This window comes from Xiphias gladius, chromosome 23 (assembly GCF_016859285.1).
Source record: "Xiphias gladius isolate SHS-SW01 ecotype Sanya breed wild chromosome 23, ASM1685928v1, whole genome shotgun sequence".
Lineage (NCBI taxonomy): Eukaryota > Metazoa > Chordata > Actinopteri > Istiophoriformes > Xiphiidae > Xiphias > Xiphias gladius.
The window spans coordinates 20072589-20090861 of record NC_053422.1 but is presented as its reverse complement, the minus strand read 5'-3'; the positions used below and the strand labels follow the sequence as shown (position 1 = coordinate 20090861).

Sequence of the window (18273 nt, the reverse complement as noted above, 5' to 3'; positions counted from 1 at the left end):
ATCTTAATCTTCAAAGCAACTATTAAGTATAGCTGGCAGATAAATGCAGTGGGATCAGTGGTAGAGTATTTCCCCAGACTTGTTGCGGAGTGGAAGTGTGAAGTAGCAGGAAATGAAAGTAAAGTACTGCAACACTGTACCTCAGTCCAGGCTTGAGTAAATGTGCTTAGTTACTTATTTACTTTCCCCTAGTGCTGCACTGATTATGTTTTGACCCCATGCAGGATTAATATGAAGAGTTGAAATTCTCTTTTGGAAAAAGTACTATACATTTTGAGAAAAGTTTTTATATGAAACTGCCAAGTCTTCTATAGTAACCTTTATAAATATTATCTCATTTTAGGACTTTGTTTTTTTGTGCCACACTAATAGAGGAACCCCACAGGTGCCTTTTTTAAATTCACAACTTCTTTTATTTTTCATACCTGCTCAAAACAAATAGACATTACAGGGAGGCGTGTGCTCAGTAGTTAAAGTTTAAGGGGATTATTCTATGGTGACTTTTTTTTGGGAATGTCTGTTCTTTTGATTGTGTGGTGACCTAACTTAATGATGTCTTCAAAAGATGTTAACTTATCCCAAGTTAGATCTTAATGACTTGTAATTTATATGCTTTTTTTATGACCAGTTATTTATTACATTTGGTATTAAACAAGTTCCTCCACAAGGAAAACCAGGGAAATTTGTTTTTTTTACTGGAAAAAAAAACATATAAAGAGTTCAAAAGAAAGGATATAACAGAGAGAAAAAAGGAAGAGAAAAAATATTTTAAAAAGTACCAAAAAAATACAACTCCATACCCAACCTAACCCTGAAAAAGGAAGGTAATAAAGAGAAAAGGAGTGAAAAGGGAGGTATGCCACATTTTATAAATTATATCAGACAAGAAACTATCAACACTTGTGTGAAACCCTCCAACATGCTGATTGGCACAAGTTATCCATTATTATTATTTATTGCACTTTGTCCACATTATTCTGTCATTCTCATCACACAATCATGTTTCTTAATTCATTAATATTGGACCAAAGCGGTCTTATTATCAGGACTCATTTTATCATCTTGTCTACGTGGCAAGACAACGCCCACTCGGTTACTAAAGATAGAGTTGGATTTTTTTCATCTCAGACTCTTTACTGGAATTGATTTGGTTTATTGCGTTCCCACCCATTTTTTTATTTACATTGCTGGCTCAGCAGTGGCAACGTTGTGTTCTCTACTGTTAGTTATAAACCAAAGTCTAATTGGATAAGATCTTTTGTTTGATGCCCTTTAATTTGGGGGGCAGGCTGGGAGGGCGAGTTGGGGGTGGGCATTTGGAAGAGCTCATTAGGAGGTGCATAAATCTGTGCTTTCTGAAAAAAAAAAGGCATCGGTCCAATGATCACTTCTGATGAGACTCAGCTTAGAAAGGCCCCTGGTCACATCGGGTTCCCTCAGTGGAAGCAAAGAGACTGTTGTTGTTGCCATGACAACATAAGCACCCATTCAGACAAAAGAGCACTTCACATGCTCCCGGGGTTCGGTTATGGACGCTGGTGACCCAGTATGGCACGCTGCCATGTATTCCTGATGACAGGGCTGTCCCGCCAACGGCGGGGTGAGGAGTTTGCTGTATGGGACCTGTCTCTCATTACTACCCAAGCCTAAACCGCCATAATGTAGCCGCGTGAGAGCAAACAACAATCTTTTCTTTAACAAACAAACACAATGAGGAGGTTAGTGCTGTGTTATTGGCAGTGCATTAGCGTGTGTGTTAATCATTGATTTTTACAACTGTTAGATGATAATCTCCAGGAGGAGGAAAAGCCAAAGTTCTCTTCTTGACATCAGTAAAAGAGAAGCTTCTCTGTAAATGTCCTCTGGTAAGTCTGACTGCTGCATTTTAAATTAGATTTACGCCTTTTAAAGTGTTTGTGTGTTGCTTTTAGTGACTGTACAGCTCGGTGACATTCGCAAAATGGACAAATGCAATTCTCCTTCTCAATATATGTGTACTTAAATGTGCTGATATTGAATAGACAGTAAATATGTGTCTCTTCGATCTACTGTGGTAAAAATGGTATAACTGTGGGATACAGTTAAAGTTTCTACTCATTTTTTGGAGAGTTACCAGTTAATTTGGAACAACTCTAAGAAGCATGAAGATACCAAAGTGATTCATCCTCAGAAATCTCAGTATTAAAAATCAGTTTATACTCAAACTTATTATAAATTGGTCATTGCTCCTAACATCCCAAAACCTGCCACAAGGCAGATTTGAACTTTTTTTTTCAGTCTTTACACCAGATAATAACATTGGAACTAGTGGCAAAAACCTTACAAAGCTTAAAATAGCCGTAATCATTCATACAAAGACTCATTCATATAAGCTCAGGGGGTCCTTAAATCCTTAATGGACAATTCCATAAGTAAAGCTTAAATTTAAACATTCAAACTGAATCATGGATGTAAAATCAAAGTGTAAAATTTCCAACTTGATTTTGGTCTGTTCAAGATTACCTTCAGTTGTTTTTACAGATTAAATTAATATTAATGAATAATAATTAATATTTCATGCACATTTACTTCAACTTTAATACGAAAAGTTTAAGGGGCTTTCAGGGTATGAAAGTAAAAAGTTCTGTTGTCAAGTGAATGTAAGGCCAAACTACAAAAATATCCTCAGATGATCTTTTTTCACGTTGCTCCCGTTTTGTCAAAATGTTTATGTACTGCTCAAGTTCCTGCTTACGTTGGAAAACATGGTGTAACCATATTTTCCCTTTTAAATCATTTGACATAATGTAGGTCTCCGTCTAACTATCTGTGCTTCTCTTATAGTGTACCTCTAAGCTTACCGGTATTACAGAGGAAATCGTACAGGGCAGAAAGCTGAAGCTGCTCTGCTTTCTCTAGTAATGAAACTTTGCAACGTGTTATGGCGCTTTACTCAGTGATGTCCCATCACCTGCTCTGATGTTACTAATCTGGGTATGGTCGAAAGCGAAATATGCCGTTAAATTTCAACCCACAGAAATCAGGGCAAACGCAGTTTTCTGCCCTGTGTGACTCCCAGGCAACTTCAGTGTGTGTTGTCCAGCTGCGAAACGGAACACATCTTGCATCATAAATTACTTACGTTTCACCGGAGGAATGCAATGCGAAAATAACATCATTTTTAATTCACAATGATAGAGATCAGAGAACAGACCCAAAGCCTCACATTTGAGAAGTTGGAATCCATGATGATGACAGTGTTGGTCTGTTAGTCACCCACTTTGGCCCAGACTGAAATATCTCAACAATTACTGGAGGGATTGCCATAAAAATTTTGTACAGACATGGTCCCCGGAGCAAAAAATCCTTCTGACTTTGGTGTTCCCCTGACTTTTCGTGTAACGCCGCCAGCAGGGTGATATGCTTGGTTTTTAGATACAGGTCTCGCCTTCTATTGGATGGACTGCGGTGAAATTTGGTACTCAGAGGATTTATTGTAGTAACTCTGATCCCCCAACCTTTCATCTAGCACAACTAATTTTTAGATTATCTCACCCTTTGTTTGTGACCAAATACCTGCAAGGGATGGCATTCCCATCATCCTCAGCTGTACTTAATGTTTAGTGCTAATTAGCAAACGTTAGCATGCTAACATGCGAAACTAAGATGGTGAACATGGTAAACATTATACCTACTAATCAGCTGCATGTTAGCATTGTCATTGTAACCACCTTAGCATGTAGCTCAAAACCCCACTGGGTCTACTATCTAACTATTTTACTTATAAGTTTTTCTATTTCTTTTCATTTGCAGACATGGAAGGGATAACAGGAAGTATTCTCCTGCTGTGCCTTATTGGCTTAACTAATGGTGAGTAATTTAGTTAATTTTATTGGCCTACAATTTTGTCATTATGTCTTTACTTCACTACCTAACAATCAAATAATGTGTGTTTCTACAGCAAATACCAGTCCTACAATCCACGTTTTAGTTTACAATGTGTGTGAAGACACCCCAATAGGTATACATGTGTGTGAAATATTGAAAACTGTTTTTATTTCACTTTTGTGATATTATGCAAAAAATACTGAACACATTTTTATTACATGTTCCACCAATGTTTTTTTTTTTTTTTACAGGTGCCGATGCGTTTACTATAGTTGCGTCAGACGCAGAAAATGACCCACTGACTTTTTCACTCACTGGGCCAAATGCCTTGTACTTTACTGTTGACAACACTGGGACTGTAAAAGTCAGGAGGCATCTAGATAGAGAGGTATGGTGGGGTGGAAGTAGAGCCCCTTCAGTCGTCAATAGCTTCATTTTGGTTATGTGTGTATGTGTTTTATCAATTTATTTATTTTTTTTTATTTTTTTTTATTATAGAGTAGTGACTTAATGCAGCTCGGAGTTTCTGTCTCTGATGGTTTCAATACTGTAAGTGATATGTAATTTACTGTTAATCATCCGTTTCATGTCATTTTGTCGACTGTATTCATAGAATGCTTCATCCTTGTCTTACAGAGAAACAGAGAATTAAATATAATATTATTAGAGACCAACGACAACAAACCCATATTTCAGGAGTCTTCATATGATGTTGAGATCCCTGAAGTAAGTCAAATCCTATTTGAGTTAGTAGTTCTCTTAACCTTTTTGTTAATCAGTTTTTCTACTCCGGCATGTTATGTTGTTAGTATATACAGTATAATGTCTGTTTAACCATGTACTCCAAGCCTCGGTCAGAGAAAAGCATCAATTTTCCAATCCTTCATGATGTCAAAATTTGCTTACACAGAGAGACGTTGCTTTGTTTAATTTTCTTTTTTTTCTTTTTCTTTTATCCTTATCCAATTCATCAGAATACCCTTGTAGGTACATCTCTGTTTAAGGTGCATGCCATTGATGCAGACACTTCAATTGCCGGTGTTGTTCAGTACAGCATTGACGAAGTAAGCTTCCTCAATAAATTAATTCACTAATATTATATTCTGATGTTCCATAAACGTTATTAACGCTTCAACTGCCCTCTGTTTTCTAGGTTACTCCGAATGATGGATTCAGTCTGTTCAGCATTGTAAGCACAACTGGTGAAGTCAAATTAAACGGACATCTGAATTATACTTCACTGAGCACTTTCTATCGGCTTAAGATTAACGCAACTGTAAGTATTATGCTTCAATTTTGGAATGGGTTTTATTTATTTACTCATAATGATACTAATCATGATTAAGGACAAGTGGAACTATTGGCAAAGTATCTCTTAAAACTGAAATATGCCCTGATCATCTATGCAAACACTCCTTCATATAATCTCATGGTTCCTTGGATCTTCAAAGCAATAGTTGGGAGACATTGAGTAGACATTTTGGGAAACGCACGTATTTGCTTTCTTGCTGAGACAGAGATGAGATGATTAATACTGTCATGTTTTTTGTGGTAAATATGAAGCTACTGCCAGCAGTCGGTTAGCTTAGCATAAAGACTGGAAACAAGGGGAAACAGCTAGCCAGGCTCTGTCTAAATTCTAGTTGAAACCACTTGTCATTTTTAGACTTCAATCTTTGTATGAATTAATTAAATGAGTTAGAACATGTTAATTAGTGAGCATTAGAGGTGCTGGCAGAAAGGTTTTGTTTTTTTTTTGTTTTTTTTCTGGACAAAGCCAGACTTGCTGTTTTCCCCAGTTTGTCTTTATGCTAAGCTAAGCAAACCATGTTCTGGCTGTAGCTTCATACTAAACAGACAGATATGAGAGTGGCATCAATCTTCTCATTTAATTCTCAGCAAGAAACTGAATATACATATTTCCCCAAAATGTTGAAATATTCCTTTATATAAAAAACACGAAGCTACATTCATGATAAGTATTAATAATTAAAAAATAAGAGCAGGAGCATAGTGCACCATTTACAGCTTGATTTTGGTCTATTAAGCTATGAATTCAATTGTTTTTACCCATTAAATTACTCAAATCATGTACATTTACCTTAACCTTCATATGAAAATGCTTTGAAGGTATGAAATTCAGCGGTTCTGTTCCTTTGTGAATACAGCAAAACTGCTCTCTGAAATGATTAATTTGATATTCATTATGCAATTAATGCAGTGCAGATGACTGTCGAATGTTGTTTTATTTTTAAATATTACTTTTTGTTATTGTTGGTTATTATGCTATTAAGTCTTTTTTTTAATCCATTTATCTACTGCATGCATATTTATGCTCTGTGCTTCAGCCGTGCTTTCATGCAGCTTTGTATGTCTCATAACAGGATGGTGGAGGCCATTGCTATTTTAAGGAAACTGTGTACTTCTCAAGCATTGCTTTTTCCTTCATTACGGTTGTGGATGTCCCAGACCTCAACCCACGGTTCATCAATCTTCCCTACATAGGGAAAGTTGAGGAGAATTCTCCTAAGGTGAGAGCCGATGGATTTATTCAGGGTGGTGCATCAGAAAATGTGCTTAATTTTCAAAGAGTGAATGAATAGGAAGTTATTGATTTACTATCATTATGTCATCCCATGTATTTCACCATTCAGTTAAAAAAAATACATTACACAGTTTCCCATTTCCTTGTATCAGATCTTCTTTTAATTCTAATTTACATGTAGCTATGTGACCTTGTGTGTTTTTAATGTACATTTCTGTCCATTTCATGTAACAATACTGCTGCAAATCATGGTGCAACATGACACAAATCCACAGGCCGGAAGTCTGCTTTGAGTTTCCATATTGTTTGTGTGTAAATGAGGAGACTTTCCACTACTTCAAGTTTACAGAAAATCTTTTTTTTCTTTGCCAGGGCATGTCTGTGTTTAAAGTGACCGCCATAGACCAAGACACAGGAGTCAACGATTATATCCTCTATAGCATTGAAGGTCGGCCTCAATCAAAAACTTGAAGAGAAAGTTGGGAAAATGTGTTGTTTGCAGTGAGTAAGCAAATGCAAAATGTTTTCATTTTTTCCACATTGTTTGACAGATTCGACACCACATGGCATGTTTACAATCTCAAGAGATGATGGTGTCATATCCGTGTTGACAGATATTGACAGAGAAATTATTGGTGATACCGTTACCCTGACTATAAAGGTACAGTTGTTTTTTTCCCCCTAATAGTTAGTATTACAGTGAGTGTAATACGGTTCAATGTTGACCAAAGTTTTACTTTTTTATTTTACATTTCTGTCCTTTAAGGTTTAAGTTTTAACATCCAGGTACCACCATTTAAAGGAATAGTTCAACATTTGGGAAATGCATTTAGGCAAATACAAGATTGATACCACTGTCATATCAGTACTTTAAACATGAAGCCAGAAGGCGATTAGCTTAGCTTAACATAGAGACTGGAAGCATGGAAAAACAGCTAGCCTGGCTCTGTCCAAAGTGGTAAAAATCCACCTTTCACAAGTCTGCTGGTTGCTTGGCAACCTCAAGGCAGCCAAAAGACAGTGTTTTTGTAAAACTAAAAATTGTTCTTTTACAGTTCTTCTTTTGAATGGATTTAACAAATGATATAACATGTTAATAAGGTACCTTTAGAAGTGTGGGCAGAGCCTCTCATCTAATTCTTGGCAAGGAAGTGACTAAGCATATTTCCCAAAATGTCAAATTATTCCTTTTAAGGTGTTAAAAATCTAGTTTTACCCAACTTCTCATTGTTCTTTGAGCCTATATAGTTCGAAACAAAACCCTCACACCAATAAACATCATTGTCAACGAAATGACAGCAATTTTGTTTTGCCTCAAAATGAGGCTGGTAGGTAGAAATATTTTAAAAGAGATTTCAGTCACCTGGAGGATCATGTTTAAGAGACAGGGGGCTACACTTGAAATGGGAGCTGAGCACATGGGGATAAGCACAGGGTCAAATGGGGATTAACACTGGACACAGAGCAGAAGGTGTGATGGCAAGGACCTTAGGGAGTGAGGCTCAGTGTGGGGGCAGCGTCTTGATGACTCTTCATAACTTCATTGTCCCTACCGCTTGGTTCCTGTAATGAGAGAGAAGGAGTTGAGGAAGATGAAAAGGGGTTTTGAGGGAACGTAGTGAGAACGAGGTGAGACACTCCTGTAACAGTACATAGACAGGAAATTGGATTAGAAGGAAGCGTGATCTTTGCTCCTAAACCTAAGTTAAAATAATGTAAGACAGAACCAGTCATCTCTCAGTCACAAACCAGCTCAAACCAAAGAAAGATGCCAGCTTCAGTCTATGAAATTTAACAGAAAATAAGGCATTATTTTATGCAATCATCTGTTGAAATTTCTGCCCTTGTTTTCGCTCAGAGAAGAAGAGGATGGAGAAAAATTATGAAATATGTCATGATGTGATACAAGTAGTGGACAAAACTCTGAATCAATGTGAAGGAGTATAGGAATATGTGAGATATGCAGAAACACCAGTCACTTTGTAACTAATGTTATATACAGCCTAATGATCAGTTATGTGTTACAATGCTTTGGCTTGATACGTTATGTTGTATGAAGGGTGTAATTTGTAGTGAATTTGACAAAAAAATTCCTCACAAAATTGAAAATAAATCAAAGCTGAATTTGATGACAAAAGAGTTCTGAGAACCTATTTAATTGAGAACATTTATTCTTGGAAAGTGTTGAGACAATAAAAGGATTCTACTCTGTTGTTTTTTAGGCCATAGAGTCTAAACCAAACATCCAAGGGTTGCAAGCCAGCACCATGGCAAAGGTACAGATCAACATCGTCGACATCAATGACAACAAGCCAGAGTTTTACAAGTGTGCAGGCTCAGGAGAAGAGCTTCTCTGTGTGAAGGCGAGTAACTTCACAGGAGAGGTCTTTGAGCACTCGCTGGGGTCTATTCCCATCGACATGACAGTCAAAGATCTTGATAAGGTAAAAGAAAACGACAAATTATTTACTAAAAGATGAGATTTTCCTGTAATGCATGTGTGATAAGTGACTAACTCCGAAAAACACTAACGATCAAGCATGAATCATCTTTGTTGGATCTTCACAGTTTTCCAACACTGAACTAATCCTAGAAGGAGCTGACAGTGACGTGTTTTCCGTGGTACCTCGATTTACTTCATCAGATAGCATCGTTCAGCTTCTGGTCAAGCAGCCCGAAAAACTGAATTTTGAAAAAATACAGCAAATAGTTGTACAGGTAAGAAAAGTTAAAAACTGGACATGAGTCAGTGACGATAAAAATTAGTGAAATCTTTTATCTCTCTATCATTCTTTCATAACTGCGATTTTTTTTTTTTCAAGTGCTTTACCAGCCTGAGGTGTTTCCTGTGCTTGTGTCATGGTGCAGGTGGTTGCCATAGATCAAGAGAAAACCAGCTTCCGCTCCACTGCTACGGTTACCATTAACATCAAGGACACCAATGACAACAGCCCCAAGTTCCCACAGGACACATATAAGCTGCAGGTGGCTGAGCACTCTCCTGTTGGGACGGTACTGGCCAAAATTGCTGTAAGTCCTTAATTACCTTTTTTCTTATTCAGACAGTTTGAGCTGACATGTAAAAAAAACTCCTGAATGGCACTCAGGCAAGCTCAAATTATTATTTTTTTTCTTCTCAGGCAGAGGATCCTGACACGATGGATCAGGGCAAAATCACCTACAGACTTCTTCCAGACAGCATGTATGTCTACACTCAAACCAAACTACAGTTATTCTGGTTATTTGAATGCAGCCACTGTGTGCTTCTTGCTGTCATGCCAACTGAGACAACACCACTGAACAGTCTGTATCTGTGTTTCCAGACTACAGTATTTTGACGTGGAGCCGCACACGGGCACAGTTTTCGTGAAAAACGAAAGTCTGTTGGATCGAGAGGTCAGGTCCCTGTATTCGGCGACTCTGCAGGCCAAAGACACAGACGGCAAGCCCGGCACCACAGTGCTAGAGATCACTGTGACTGACATCAATGACCAGCATCCGGTCATCAACAGAGACTCTTACCTGGTGTTTGTGGAAGAGGGTGGACAGCTTTATGTTAAGATAGAGGTAACTATGAGAGAGCAATAAGACAACGGTAAACATTTCCATCTCATAGGTAGTGATGCTGTATTTGACAGGATTTCTGATTTATTATGAGGTTGTTTTCATGGTTTGGGTTATAGACCGCTATTTACAATTTTGCCAAGTCTTAAAAAATACTGCACAAATTTAGCATTGCACCCATATAACAGTGTTAAACCCGTTCATTAAAAAATTAAAATCAATGCATCAGAACCAGGCATATTGTATTTTTTTTCCATGCATTAATCTTCCTAGTCAAACACTGGCCCCTAAATTACTGACAAGGGTAATCTGAAGCTAACTGTGGTAATGTATCAGATATCTGGAGCCAAAAAAGGCCTTATACTACTCTTTTTTTTCTTTTCTTTGCTTTTTTTTTTTTACATATGCAGTAGTAGTATTCCCCAACACCTAGAAACACACTCGGTGTGGAAAATTAATGGAGTTCCCCTTTAATGCTACAGCATAAAATTGCTATTTTAGACAATAGTCTTCCAAAGTTGTGGCAACAGATTGGGGAGGGCCATTTCCTGTTTCAACATAACAATGCCCGTAACCGCGAGGCTAGGTCCATAAAGAAGTGGTTCTCCCAGTTTTGTGTGGAAGAACTGACTGGGCTTCCATATGAATGCTCACCCAACTTTTGGCATAGTTTTACTATGTATTGAAAACTGGCCTGTACAGAGTCCTGAACTCAACCCTATCCAACACCTTTAGGGTGAACTGGAAAGTGTTTGCCGGGGCCGTATAGCCCAACATCAGTGCCCGGGTTCTCGAATGCTTTTGTGAAGCTGGGAGCAAATGCCTGCAGCCAGTTTGCAAAATCATGTGGAAAGCCTTTCCAGAAGAGTGAAAGCTGTTATAGCAGCATATTAATGCCCATAGTTTTGGAATTAAACGTTTACCAATGACATGTAGGTGTTCTTATAGGGTGTCCCCATGCTTATGTCAATGTAGTGTACTTGTAATATTAAATAAGACACATTAATACTTAACCATGTCTTTTAATGTTTCTCATTTGGACAGGCTACTGATGCAGATGACCCCAATACAGTAAACAGCCAAATCGTCTATGGAATCATGCCGAGCAGGTACAGTAATAACTTCACCATCGACCCAAACACCGGTGTGTTGAGAAACCGTGGTGAGCTGGATCGTGAGGCCCTGGACCCGAAGCTGGGAGGGAGGATCCAACTCAATGTAACTGCTACTGACAAGGGAACTCCCCCACTGGACACTGTGGTCACAGTTACTATCAATGTAGAGGTACGACTTCAAAAGTTTATTGTAAGTCATTGGTGGCGTGTTGCTACTGATGCTGCCACTCCTGGTGAGGATGATAACTGTCAATGTTTTTTTTTGATGCAGGATGTCAATGACAACTCACCAAAATTTGAACCCTCCTCTTACAATTTCTATGTTAAAGAAGGAGAAAAGGGTCAGTATTTAACTTTGCAAAAGGCTTTCAGGTATTCAGAACTGGGTGGCTGGATTTTCATTTTCTTTTTCCGTCACAATCAGGTGCATTTGTGGGTTCTGTTTACGCTGAGGATTTGGATCAAACGACAGACTTTAACCGCATTTCATTCAGCATCATCGATGGAAGCTTTGGCAGCTTCATCATTCGCACCTTTGCAGAGGAGTGGGGTTACAGAGGAAATATAGCCATTGACCCAGACATTGAGTTGGACTATGAGAGCACGCGCAAACAATACATACTGAAGGTAGAGGCAACAGATCTGGAGCAGAAGAAAGCTGTAGTGATGGTGCCGGTTGACGTGTTGGACGTGAACGACGAGAGGCCCGAGTTCAACCTGACAGAGACCGTGACAGTGAAGGAGAACACCGCCAGCAGTGAGGCCGTTGGGAGTTTCACAGCTCAGGATAAAGATGGTAACCACTCATTGGTGTACCAGCTGGAATCCATGAAATGCAGATGCAACAGCTCTCTGACACCCTGCAGCTGGTTTATCCTCGATCCAACGGGGGAAGTCAGACCCAACCCGGAGTACAAGGTGGACTATGAACAATGTGACCAGGTGGTGATAGAGGCTCAGGTGGTGGACGAAAACACAGAGAAGGGACATAACAACAGTGCTAAAACAGGTCAGAGTTGGATTGGTTACAGATATTAAAAGCATAACAGCCTGAAGTAAAAGTAGTACAAGCATAAAATCGTCAAATACAGACCTACATACACATCTCAAACATAAGTCGGTTCACTGTGTTTTTCTTTGATTTTATTTCAGGAAAAATGGTGATCTACATTGAGGACATCAATGACAACGCTCCAGAATTCCTTCCCTCACATTCTGTATTTGGTGAGTGTATGTCTGAGTGTTTTTTTGTTTTTGTTTTTTTTGTGTGAGTGTTTGTTTTATTTCACTTGTGACCACAGAAACTTGAAGCTATTTACTCATGACCCATTGTCACAGCTTTCACATGTCTGACCAGGTCAACCAAAGGCTGTTTTTTCTTTTTTTTTGGTCACAGTTTATTTGAATAAAGTCAGTAAAAATGTCCAGTAATTTACAAGAAACAAAAAAATACAGCATTGTGACAAAGCAATCTCAACTCAAGGTCCACTTACAGGTTTGTTTGTTTTTTTTCCCAGAGCTTCAAACTATCTCATGTGGACTTCATTAGTGGACAGAGTTGGCTCAGTTGTTCTTGAGAAGTAGTTGTTGTTGTGTAGTTCAGTAGCCATTATGATTATTTTTTCTCATACATTTCTCCATAGTACTTTTACTTTGGAGAAATGTATGAGAAAATAATATATTATTACCATTGTTATTAGTAATATATATAACTTTTTTTTTTTTCTGTTTTCTTATCGACCTCTTACATTTTTTCATCCTTCGCCAGTGTCCTGATGCCCGAGTTAGGAGCCCCTGATTTAAAGGGACATTGTCCTATTCAGCCAAAACATACTCACCTGAGAAAGTCATTTAGACCAGTAAACTTTCCCCCCTTTGAACTAGTATAAAAATTGCAAATATACAACTTTGAGGTGAAATTGGTCTGTTTTGACAACATTATAAATCAAAGATTGCACATCATTCTGTGAGTTTGATACTGATTTCCCTTCTTTGTACTTTAGTTGTGGTGTCAGAAAGTGCAAGTAAAGGGACATCAGTTGCGGGAGTCACTGTGAGTATGAAAGAAAAACAAACATCTGACCTGATTTCAGCTGGTTAATAAAATATGTGACATGATGTCCAGATATTCTTGCTTGTATCTCATGCTGCTCTCAGGCTATAGATCGTGACTCTGACATAAACAGGGAGATTGACTTTAAAGTAACAGCAGTCCAATTTGAAGACACCAACAATCACACAACTAACATGAGGATGCTGTTTGAGGCCGTCACCACACAGCAAAAGGATATTTTTGTTGGGATTATTCAGTGAGTACAAAGTTATCCATCAGCATCATACTAGCATACCTTATTCTGCTCTAAACATGTTTCTCATTAGTTTTGGTGTTTAGTGCTGCAGTCAGCAATTGATTTTTGAATGTGTCTAATGGGCACAGGCCAAGAGGCCCAAAGGGAAGCAAAACAACCACAAACAGATGCAAAAAAACTACTAAGAGATTCAAAATGACTAGGAAGGAATACTAAATGCCCACAAACAGGCACAAAATGACTATAAAGAGATGCAACATTAACACAAAGAGACACAAATCAGCAAAAGAGTTACAAAACATCCAAGAGACACAGAAGAGAGACACAAGAGAAAAAAAAAAGTAGCTGAAAAAGACCCTAAACCACGACGAAGTGACACAAAATTCCACAGAGACAAAAGAAAAAACCCCCCCCACAAAAATGACTGCAAAGAGACGGAAAACAACAACAAAGAGAAACCAAACCCTCACAAAGAGACACAAAATGAGCACAGGGATCTTTGCTGGGTGTACAGTATGTGCCTCAATATGGGAGGGGTGGGAGGCCTTTTACATGTCTTCACCTGTTGCTTCATAATGTGTCAATGGCAGCTCTCATGATTTCTTAACCCTCCACAGAACGACCGAAGGGCTTGAATTGTCACTGAAAGGGAAGTATTTGGTAACAGTGACTGCAACTGACACTGGCGGCCTCTCCAGCAGCACCGTACTGGAGGTGTGTGACTGAAAACAGCAGATGAGTTTACATGAAGTACAGCATTGCCTTGTCTGTCTTTGTAAACACCAGAGGGACAATAAAAACTGCTCCCTTTGTTAATACTTCTGTTCTTTTTATATTGCAGATTTTCACAGTTGACGAATCGTATAAAGTTGAACTTCAGTTTACAAGAACCGTAGATGATGTTGAACAAAATCGCAATAAAATCCTCAGGTATACATTTCTCAAGGCTATACTGTGCTTTAGTAAAGTTTGGATCTGGTGACAGAGAATTGAAGCATTTTGCTATATTTCATTCACTGAACACTTAAACTGAGCTCTTTTCTCCTCGCGGACTTAGCAGTTTCTCTGATCTCTACATTTCCAGGTCGCTTATGGCTGCCACCAAGGCAGCTGTTGAAGTTGTTGCAATCAGGCCTGACTCTGCTGAAAAATCCAGGCAAGTTTTTTTTTTTTCTTTTCACCTCACCTCTAACTTTAAATCATCTTACATCAAAATATATTATACAGTCTGTGAATACAGATCATAAATCATTGGCTGGTGTTGACAGAAACTCCCAAATAGTTTAGCTTTTCACCGGTATACGTACTGTTTTTGTCCACTAGGTGGTGCAAGTTTGCCTGTAAACAGTCATACTGTTCAGGATAACTTATTTTACGATAATAGCTGATGATAATTGCAGCAACACAAGAGGATTTTGATTTCAGTTTTAAAAGCTAAAATTGTTGATTTTAGTTCTTTATATTCAGTGTGTCAGAGCTTTATATTCTTCTCTCAGGGCTTTGGATATCACTGTCATGGTGGCATATTTTGTCTACTCCAACGGGACAGCTCTTACCTCCAATGAAGTGGAAATTATGCTCTCCGATCCTGAGCATTATTCTGTACTGACAGACCTGGGCCTAAGGAACATTGTAAGTACGGGCAGTATGTTCTACTTTCTCTACGTTACATCATCAACTTAATTACAGCAGCTTTACATTCCTCATGTGAGTTTTTGGAGTAGTTTTCCATCACATCTTCTCCCAATGCTGTTAGTGCACAATCTTCTACTGCACCGGGAGAGATTTTCTTTTCTGTGGGACAGCGAGACCTTGAATAAAATTACAAGTTAAACTAAATCAGAGCCAGAAGCACATCAGTAACAATACTGTTATGTGAAAAAAACAATTACCCTCTACAAATATTTTTTGGAGGACACAAATGAGGAAAATCTGTTTCTTTTACCGATTGTTTAGCTTGTTATGATTCAGCAACTACCATAAATTGTTCATGGTCTATTAAACCATTTTCCAACTTATTTGCCTCAAGTAACCATAATTTCCTCTACATAATTACTACAATTAAATAATTAATTATTATAATTGACTATATTTTATTTTATACTACAGAATATTTAAGAATTTAATGATGGAGGAGCTTATTGCAGAACTGCAAGATGTCAGATGACTCTTTTATTTCAAATACAATTAATAAAAGTTGATCATTCACACATAAAGATGAAACAAATAATAATTATTATAGTATGTGTTTTTATGTAACTTATATTTTAATGTAATTTATGAATGATACTTGCAAAAAGTGTTAGAACTATATTGTTAGATCTGACCGCGACAAGTGTAAATGAAACCTTATAGGTCTACAGACAACAATATACTTACTTCTGTTTCAGGGGATGGTTCCTGTGTTCGAAGCAGATGTAGATCCTGTAAAGTACATCCTGCTGGGGATGGTGGGAGGCCTCATCATTGTATTGGCCGTCCTCACCACTTCTCTTTTGTGCACTCGCAGAAAGTAAGAAAAGGGATTTGGAATAAAGTTAGGGACAAGACAAAAACCTACCATCTATCCCAGTGAAGACACACATCCCAGTGTCAAAAGTGCCATTGATCTAAAAACATCTGTGAGAGGTACTGTGCCTGTTTACTTATCAGCTCACTTCATACTACAGATACAGGAGGAAGCTGAAGGCAGCGAAAGCCATGAACTCTGCATCTATGGTGATCTCTGACAACCAGAAAAGTGGTCCTGTGGTTCCTGGTACCAACAAGTACACCATGGAGGGGTGAGGAGACAACAGCATCTTCATCAAGCAAGGAATATAAGTTGAATGAACAGAAGGAAGTATGACTTATTTTTGACTCCATGTATGTCATTATTCTCTGACAGGGCTAATCCTGTTCTCAACCTCAACTTTAACACAACCATGGACCTGGACTTGGACGAGGAGAGCTCAGATGTGGACAAAGTCAGGTAAAGACTTGCCTTACTAACAATCGTGACTATATCCACCATCTGCTGATAGCAGTTATTTGTTCGGTCACCACTGTCTGACAAGGTGGTGGCTCACAGTAACAAGCTAACCTCACTCTCCATTCAGGAGCACTGCTGGTTAATAAACTGGAATAGTTTCCAGGTGAACATTTTGTCACTGTCTGCTCGCTACAGCATGTTGTGATGGAGAGCTGGCATTCAGGTCCCAGCAGTTCCATGTGTCCTTTATTTAAATCAAAAACCTAAACTGTCTTACGAGAAAAGAAAACATTGTCTCTCAGAGATTATTAACTGTGCATATCAAAATAATTTTTATCCCCCTTTTTTTTCTTTTTAACTAAAGCCTCAACTCCTTGGACTACGGTGATGAAATGACCATTCCTGAAAACGACACAAAACCAAGCATGGTGAGTTTCCATTTTAAAAATCCACCTCCTTTTTAACTTTTTATTAGAATGTGGTCTAATTTTAAAACGGCTCCTCATTAGCAGATGATCAAGGAGGAGGAGGAGGAGGAGGACAGCAGGCCACCAGAGTACATTGAGCCTCTGGGTGCAGCGCTGGCCCAGCGGGGACAGAAAAAAGACAAACCTCGCGTGGGTTTTAATAACCCTGCATTCAGCACTACAGACCTGTGATGGAGGTAATGAAGAGACAGGCACCGAGCTCAGGTCTCAGATGGACATGTGTTGCTTCTCTGTAATCAGGCTGACCAAATCACAAATCCAACATATTTATAGTGTTGCATGAAGACCTCATCAAGTAGCCTTCTGTTCTGACCAATAGTAATACATAACTGTATAAGTTTAATGGCATCTAAAGGCATGAGTGTGCCTAGTCTAAAAATTTAATTCATGGAAAAACAAAAAGTAAAAACCAAAATTGAAGATGTTTCTCTGTGAAAATGATATAATGATACCATTATACTCTTACTGTGGTTGCTGAATTTAGAACTTTTTTAATTTATTTACTTATGAACTGAACACGATTAGCTTAGCTTAGCATAAAAACTGCCTACCAGCACCTCGAAAACTAAAAAACACATAAAAATAAAAACAAATTATATCTTGGATGTTTAATCCACAAAAGAACTGATTTCTTAAACTTTGGACAGAGTCCAATTGGCTGTTTCTTCCAATTTCCAGTCTTTTATGCTAAGCTAAGTGCTAAACTAAGCTCAGCTAATGGTAGCTTCATATTTACTGTACAGAGACAAGAGTGGTATTAACCTTCTCATCTATCTCTCAGCAGGGAAGCAAAGAGCATACTTCCCAAAATGTCAGATTCTTCCTTTAAAACCGACTTTACATAAACAACATCTGGACAAAGAAAAACTGGACAAAAATCTATGGAAAAGCCAACAAAACAATTTTTTCTTGCACAGGTGAATCACTTTATTTTGATCATATATTAAACAAGGGTTTAAAAGTGTAAACTGAAATAAACTGTAATATAAGTTATGCCAACACACAATGCTATTTTTTTTGTTGCAGCAGATGCTACTAGAAAGAAAATCAAAGAAAATAATATTGAAAATGTCAATGTATGAATGAAATCCTTAATTATGACTGCATGTCAGCCTAAAGGTTTAACTTTGTGTGTTTAATTTGTCATTGTCAAGTTAATAAAACCTCATGCAGTGTGACTTTGTGACATCCTACAAGCAGCAGACTGAAAAGATTATTTCACTGTTTACTGACATCTAGATGAATGTGTCACAAGTGCAATCTGTGAATAAAATAATTTTCTTCAAATGTGGATTTCATCCCACTTTTATGAAGTTAATGTATGAACACCAACATCACTGACACTGTAACAACCTCAGAATTAAAAGTTGAAGTAAGTTTCATCACATAATTTACAACTGAATCACTTGTCATG

General features: G+C 38.0%; 1 protein-coding gene across 4 annotated transcripts; it reads left to right on the top strand.

Moving 5' to 3' along the window:
* The first annotated feature begins 1802 nt into the window (after positions 1-1802).
* cdhr2 (cadherin related family member 2) lies at positions 1803-18101 on the top strand. 4 transcript variants are annotated; one of them, XR_005706598.1, is made up of 32 exons: positions 1803-1865; positions 3793-3849; positions 3941-4000; positions 4119-4255; positions 4366-4416; positions 4504-4593; positions 4842-4931; positions 5021-5143; positions 6252-6398; positions 6785-6860; positions 6964-7073; positions 8635-8856; positions 8981-9130; positions 9281-9442; positions 9553-9614; positions 9736-9979; positions 11021-11260; positions 11363-11432; positions 11516-12100; positions 12244-12315; positions 13095-13144; positions 13249-13400; positions 14018-14114; positions 14242-14330; positions 14485-14556; positions 14897-15032; positions 15791-15912; positions 16070-16183; positions 16288-16371; positions 16736-16799; positions 16881-17776; positions 17889-18101. XR_005706598.1 is itself a non-coding variant. In XM_040120066.1 (32 exons), the coding sequence occupies exons 1-31, from the start codon at positions 1856-1858 to the stop codon at positions 17028-17030; spliced, it is 3888 nt and encodes a 1295-aa protein (XP_039976000.1). In that variant the 5' UTR covers positions 1803-1855; the 3' UTR covers positions 17031-17035; positions 17641-18101. The 4 variants fall into 4 exon arrangements, 3 of the variants coding, with proteins under 3 accessions (XP_039976000.1, XP_039976001.1, XP_039975999.1); XM_040120066.1 differs by having other exon boundaries at positions 16881-17035; positions 17641-18101; XM_040120067.1 differs by having other exon boundaries at positions 16884-18101.
* The last annotated feature ends 172 nt before the right edge of the window (positions 18102-18273 follow it).